Raw genomic sequence first — 7,560 nt, 5'->3', positions numbered from 1 at the left:
TCACTACTAACATTTAGACTTCACCCATGTCCTAAAGAACTAAACGAACTACTCACGAGACATCATATGGAACATGATCGGAGGTGATATGATGATGAATAACAATCTGAACATAAACCTTGGTTCAATGGTTTCACTCAATAGCATCAATAACAAGGAGTAATCAATACCGGGAGAGTTTCCCCTATGAAATAATCAAGATTCAACCCTAGATGTTACAGCGGTGGAGATGATGGTGTCGGCGGTGGAGATGATGGTGCTGATGATCCCAATGAAGTCCAGCTCAATGGCGGTGACGATGGCGACGATTTCCCCCTCCGGGAGGGAATTTCCCCGACAGATTTCAGCCTGCCGGAGAGCTCTTTTCTCTCTGGTGTTTCTCCGCCCCGCAGAGGCGGCTCTGTCTATTCTCGATGCCTCTTCACACCTTAGGGTTCTCGGGAGATGAAGTACGCGAAGGAGAGACGGCCGAGGGGGGTCGTGGGCCCCCTTCCCACAAGGCGGCGTGGCCAGGGTGGACCCCGCGCCGGCCTATGGGGGGGGCCCATGGCGGCCCTCCTCAGCCTCCCCTTTTGGCTGTGTCCGTCTTCTGGAATAATAAGAGCTTCGGTATATTTTCCGTCAGTTGTTGATCTTCGAAATACCGTATCCCGACGGTGCTTTTTCCAGCAGTAATCCCGACTCCGGTGAGTGATTCTCCAATAATCATGAAACATGCAAAATAGGTGAAATAACATAAGTATCATCTCTAAATATGAAATATATCAATGAATAACAGTAAATTATGATATAAAATAGTGATGCAAAATGGACGTATCAGTGGCCATCAAGGAACTAATCCCCTTCAAGTCATCCATAGAATACCCAAAAGCTTTACGGTGCATGTTTATTATAATCATCAAGTTTTATTCTTCCTTTTTTGTAAGATCAACACTTACAATAACATGGTATTTGTTAGTATCATCTAAAAACATGTACTTTAATTTTTTAGGAAGAAGTTTGAGTTCAGGGGGTGGAAGTTCCTCATCTCTCTTTCTTTCTAGAACTTCATAAACTTCATTCATCAAAGATTATAGGAGAGGAGTCAACATACTAATCAATCTCCATCTTACCAATGTCTTCGGGTTCGGGAATATTATTATTTTCAGCCAAGCTTCTCTCTAGATCATCATCATGTATTTCATAAAATAGAGCGGTAAGACTAGTGATAGTGTTTCATTCTTCTTCTTCAAACTCTTCATAAGTGGGTTTGCGTTGAAATTTTGAGAAATGGAATTGGATTTCATCTTCCCCCAAGTTGAGAGAAAATGTCCCCTTCTTGCAATCAATACTTGCCCCTGCGGTATTTAAGAAAGTTCTTCCAAGAATAATCAGGCAATATGAGTTAGTGGGCATATCAACTACTACAAAGTCAATGGGATATGTATATGGACCAATAGAAATGGAAAAATCTTTAATAACTCCCATCAAGACTAGTGTTTTATCAACAAACATAATTGTCACGTCGGTATTTAGGAATTCAGTTGGTTCTAATTCATCTTGGATGTCTAGATAAAATAGTGCAGGAGGCATCAATTGGTTCTATTCTAACGACCGGGTTGCGTATCCTCTAACTCTGAGGTGTGGGAGGAACTCACCGCCGTGCCTCCCACCGCTACCGCCTATTGCACCTCGTCACGACACACTCTCCGTTTTTGCTGCAATTGCTACCTCACCATGTCCAACCTTGGTGATATGGGACACATATGAGTATAATCACCCCCTGCTAGCGTAGGTGAGATATAGCCTATACTTTGAGCAATATGAGGGAAGGAGGCTCGGTAAAAGCCGAACCAAAGTAGGAGGCACGTGGACACGGGGTAACCTCGCTCACAGGGGTGTAGATGTGAGTAGTGTGTTTGGTTTCGACTAGTGGCGCATTATGCACATGAACAACACAAGTATTGGAAGGGAAAACACTAATTTCCAATGAAGAAGCAATTTTGCGTATGATACAATCTCATGTGGGCAAAACACAATAAATAAATCCAAAAGTACTCATCGGCCGCCCCACCTTGGATAACTTGATGATTCATGGGGACTTTGGAATCGAGTGGGGATATCGCAGAATTTTGCGATAATGCAAAGGCCCCATTACCGTTTAGGTATCCCAGGAAGGAACACGACTACACTGTGTCACGTTCTGTACTACTACTCCTCCCCTTCCTCTCAGCACGATAGGAGCCAGCCAGCCAGCCAGCCACCGGTGGCTCGAGGTCGAGGGCAGCGCCGACCGCCCTGCCCCCGTGCGCCGGTAGCCGCTGTCGGAGGAGGGAGCGAGAGCGGCGGCGGCGTCGGATGGGCGTCCTGGGCGACGGCTCGGGGTGGTGCTTCTGCTCCGGCGGCGGGGCCAAGCTGGAGCGGATCAAGTCCACGCTGCTCGCCGCCAAGGGCCCCGCCGTCGCGGCCGTGTCCTTCCCCCGTAGCGGAGAAGGGGCAGGAGGGAAACGCGGGGACGGGATCCTCATCCACCGCGGCCTCCTGCTCACCACGCACGGCACCGTCCCATCCGCCGCCGCCGCGGGCGCCGCCGAGGTCCGCCTCAGCCAGGGCCGCCTCCTGGCCCGCCTCGTGCCTCAGAGGTAACAAAATCCCCGGAACAGTCTCTGCTTGCGGTTGATTTTGGCTGTGCAATGCGGTTGCATTTTTGTGCCGAGTTTGCCCAGGAATCGATTGATTCTTGCCCAGCGCTCAATGGAAACACTTTAATTGCATAAGACTTTGGCAATTTCTTCGCGCTGCGCTCGTGCTCGGATTGTTCCTGTGGTACCGTGGTGGAAGAAGATCTACTTCCCGTCTTTCAATTCATGGGAACCTGTTAGGTTTCTGTAGCAATCCCCAGCAGCAATGCTGTTAGAAATGGCTCAAGCTTTTGCCAGATTTGTGGGTCAGCTCCATATTAGTTTCCCAGTTTCTGCATTTGAGTGAAAAGCGAAAGATTAAGACTTTTGTGGGGTTGACTTCCTTATGGTCCAGGGAATCATTTGAGCTTCTGATCATGGACCTCGACAATCTTGATGTTATTAATGCATTCACTTATTGTGGCAGCCGTATGTGAAGCGGGGCATGATTTCTAGCTGTTCTTTATTGTGGATAAAATGCAACCAGGTGTACTACAAGATTATAATATCCTATTAATATTACTTTGGTGAAAGTGAATATCTAACAACTTATATACCAAATAAGAATGTTCACCTGATGTAGTAGTGGCTTCTTGCCATTTATTGAGGTATGCAAGATTAAAGTTGGTTATGTACTAGCTAGCAGAAAAGTTGGTGTAGCCGCATAGGATCACTCACCTCTCTGTACAGGTATGCATAAATTCTAGTATTGAATTTTGGACACTAGTCTACTATAGATAAGAATCAATGTGAGGTAATATCTGCTGAAAGTGGTCCGTGGTTCCATTTATTCACTTGATTGATGGGCGTAGGGCGTGTTGTTTTTAATGTATTTTTCTCAAGATGGGCTCAATCTGGATCTTACAACAACAACATCAAAGCCTTTTTCCCGAGCAAGTTGGGCAGGCTAGATATGAAATTCAATCTTGATTTTATATAGAGAAAAGATTCGCTAAGAGCCCAACAAATTTGTAATTTAGCTGTATGATAATTGATAAGAAATGAAAGGTGATATTAATGGACTAGTTCTTGTGGAGAAAAATGTAGTGCTCTGTGCATACTCTCTTTGCTAGTAGAGATGGAATAAGCTTTACTTTGGTGGCTTATGTACTCTAATGAGCCTTTATTTTACATGCCTTTGCTTATTGTCATTGCTACCAGTTTTACATTTTTTTTTTCATTTCAGGTTCTTTATTACTAGTCCAATTCTGGACCTTACGATAGTCGGGCTTGATATCGTGGATGATGGCTCAGATTCGCATGGGCAACAGCCTCATTTCCTGAAGACCTGCTTGAACCCCAGCTTGGACCTTGGCAGTACAGTTTTGCTCCTGGGCCACACAAACAGAACAGATTTGGCGGTGGGTGAGGGGAAGGTTGTTATAGCAACGGACAACCTTATAAAGTTCTCAACAGATGGAGTCTCATGGCGACCTGGATCTGCTGGTTTTGATATGCATGGGAATCTAGCTTTTATGGTCTGTGATCCGATGAAGCTTGCGCCTTCGACACCTACAGGGTACGCTTCTGCATCATCATCTGCACTCCTTGCATCAAAGAAGGACATGCCTATGCAGTTTGGGATCCCCATCCCTGCAGTATGTGAATGGTTAAAACAGCACTGGACTGGTAGCTTGGAAGATGTCAGCAAGCCAATGATGCCTCCTGCACGATTAATATCTGCTGGACAACGAAGCGAACCTTCTTCTATGGGTCATCTTCGTTATACCAAGACCACTGAGCAAGAGGATGGTGTATTGTCATCATCGCAGATGCCATCAAGGCCAACACAGCTGCATGGATCATGCAGTTCAGCATCTGCCAAGATTTCATATGGTGAAAATGGCTCTTCACGCTCTTTTCAAGACCGACGAGATCCAACTTCGCAGATGTCCAGACCTAAGAATGACCAACCAGGTTCACTTGTGGGTATCAGCTTTCCTCCAGGACATCCAAGATCTATTTGCTTACCACCTCCTCTAAAGCAAATGATGCCTGATGAGAGTAAGATGAAACCAAATGGCTCAGTTTCACATGAATCACGGCTAGCCAATGCGCGGGTCAACTGCGACGCCCAGCACAATGTTGCTTACCAGGAAAATTGCTGGAGTGAGGCGCAGTCAAGTTCCTCACCACCGGCGATATCAGAACAAGGAGATAGGAGGGATGGTTTTAGCAGTGGGGAAGAGACAATGTACTCCGCGGAAACTATGGAAAGCAGAAACATTCCAAGTCCAAAGGAAAAGAGGCCCCAGCCAGTTGGTAGATCACAGAGTTTTGCGAATCATAGCAAATGGGATTCACCTAAAAGTGTCGAATCTTCAAAAGGGCCCCCCTCAAGGTCGCATACATTCATTCCTCTAAGAAAACCGCATTTGCAAGCCGCAGCAATTTCACAGAAAAGCCAAGTTTATTTCAGCCCTACCGTCTCCTCGAACATGAAAAAGAGGAACATGTCCCGTGTTCCGATGAAACCTAGGCAAAGTGCTCAGGTTACCTCCAAGTGGATAACCTGATACTATGACCCCCTCTCTCCAGACCATACAAAGATATCACATCTTTCGGTTTAGTCAGTTCCACTAAACATCTCCTTTTTGTTTGTAGTCGTATGGTGTAAATCTATACTAGCTGTAAACTGCTCCGGTGATTCTATTCAATTTAACATTAGCTAGCATTATTCCTTTTTCTGTTTACCCAGTTGGCATACAACGAACTGCCATAAGAGAATATACTAGCTTTATTTTCAGTCAGGTGCGATGTTGAGGATGCTGCTGTGCATTGGCACAGACAACCAGAGTTGTATTATTTATGAAACTGTCCAGTAGTGACATTTTCCGAGCCGAATAGGGGAATGCTTCGTGTTTTACCAGCTAGGGGTTTCTGCATCCTGTCATATTTGCTGAAGCGTGTTCAAGTCATTGCAAACCAGGAAGGATCTTCCTGAATGAATATGCGCACATCTCGCTTTGTTTACTCAAAGGTCGTAGATGCGGTCGTTTGGCTCCTGCGTTTCTGAGAGCCTGCAACTTACAAAAAAAATGAAAATTCTATTTTGAAGTTTCAGAAAAATCTGAAAAACAATCTCACTTAATCTATAGTACTTCTTATAAAGCAAAACTCCACTATCTGCAATTAATGTTAGTCTATCTACTACATGTAAGCCATCCACATCATCTATTTCATTAGTCAATCAAATGTCCATATCATCCCCACTAATATTTATTATTGATGTATCCTTGCATGCAAACTATCCCTCTCACCACTTTTTTATTCAACTGCTAATTTGAAGCCATCAAATGTACAAAAAAGTTATGTAAATTAAATTTATCATCTCAACTATTTTGACCAATTGAATCTTGCATACTTCTATAAACAATTTATATTTTATACGTATTATACCATTTCATTTAGATAATATAATTTCTTAGAAAATTCCCGCTGTAGCGCGGGGTATCCTTCTAGTTTCATTAATAACTAACTCTATCTGTCTGCTAAAAAAAACTTTTTTTTATTATAGATCCACAACTTTTTTTTGTGTGTACTCCTCAAATTAACACATTTCGTGGTGAAAATTACAGGTTTACTGTTCGGATCTATGTGTGCTTGTGAAGAAATCGTACTTTAACACAAAATATGTATTCCACTTTTTTATTATTATTGTAAATCGAGTTCTGTTTGAGTTTTTTGAAGGCCACACTTATGGCGGATCAATGATAGCATGTCAGGACCCTCCTGACCCTCACCCCTCCTAACCCTCGCCCCGACGCGGCGGCGCCGCGCCGTGCCCGGGCGCTCCGGTAGCCCTTCCTCTCGCCTCCCCCGTGCGCCTTCTCTTCCTGCCGCCGTGATACGTCTCAAACGTATCTATAATTTCTTATGTTCCATGCTAGTTTTATGACAATACCTACATGTTTTGTTCACACTTTATATCGTTTTGATGCGTTTTTTGGAACTAACCTATTGACGAGATGCCGAAGGGCCAGTTGCTGTTTTCTGCTGTTTTTGGTTTCAGAAATCCTACAAAGGAAATATTCTCGGAATCGGACGAAATCAATGCCCAACATCTTATTTTTCCCGGAACCTTCCAGAAAGTCAAAGGGGGACCAGAGGGGAGCCCTGGGGGCCCCACACGTGTGGGCGGCGCGGCCCAGGGGGGCCCCCCTAGTGTGAGGAGGCCCCGTGGCCCCTCCGACTCCGCCTCTTCGCCTATTAAAGCCGTCCTGACCTAAATCTTCGAGACGGATTGACGAAACACCAGAAAACCTTCCAGAGCCGCCGCCATCGCGAAACTCCAATTCGGGGGACAGAAGTCTCTGTTCCGGCACCCTGCCGGGACGGGGAAGTGCCCCGGAAGGCATCTCCACCGCCATCTTCACCGCCATCGCTGTCTCCATGATGAGGAGGGAGTAGTTCTCCCCCGAGGCTGAGGGCTCTACCGTAGCTATGTAGTTCACCTCTCTCTTTGTGATCTAGTTACTCTGGTGATGTTCTTAAAGTACTCTATTCCTCCTTCATGATGTAATGGTGACAGTGTGTGCATCATGTAGTACTTGGCGTAGGTTATGATTGTAATCTCTTGTAGATTATGGAGTTAACTATTACTATGATAGTATTGATGTGATCTATTCCTCCTTTCATAGTCTGTCGGTGACGGTGTGCATGCTATGTTAGTACTTGGTATAATTGCAATGATCTATTATGCACTCTAAGGTTATTTAAATATGAACATTGAATGTTGTGGAGCTTGTTAACTCCGGCATTGAGGTGCTCTTGTAGCCCTACACAATTAATGGTGTTTGTCATCCAACAAGAGAGTGTAGAGTGGTTTTATTATATGGTCAATGTTGAGAGTGTCCACTAGTGAAAGTATGAACCCTAGGCCTTGTTTCCAAACATCGAA

At 44.9% G+C, this 7,560-nt stretch overlaps 1 protein-coding gene across 1 annotated transcript; it reads left to right on the top strand.

Annotated features, from left to right (window-relative positions):
* The first annotated feature begins 2,337 nt into the window (after positions 1–2,337).
* Positions 2,338–5,406, top strand: LOC124661805. The gene is made up of 2 exons (XM_047199689.1): positions 2,338–2,621; positions 3,847–5,406. Exons 1-2 carry the CDS (start codon positions 2,338–2,340, stop codon positions 5,174–5,176), a joined length of 1,614 nt encoding a protein of 537 aa, XP_047055645.1. The 3' UTR covers positions 5,177–5,406.
* Positions 5,407–7,560: the final 2,154 nt, after the last annotated feature.

The sequence above is a fragment of the Lolium rigidum genome, chromosome 6 (assembly GCF_022539505.1).
Source record: "Lolium rigidum isolate FL_2022 chromosome 6, APGP_CSIRO_Lrig_0.1, whole genome shotgun sequence".
NCBI classification, from domain to species: Eukaryota; Viridiplantae; Streptophyta; class Magnoliopsida; order Poales; family Poaceae; genus Lolium; species Lolium rigidum.
Note: the sequence above shows the minus strand (reverse complement) of the source record. Positions and strands in the feature narration are given on the sequence as shown.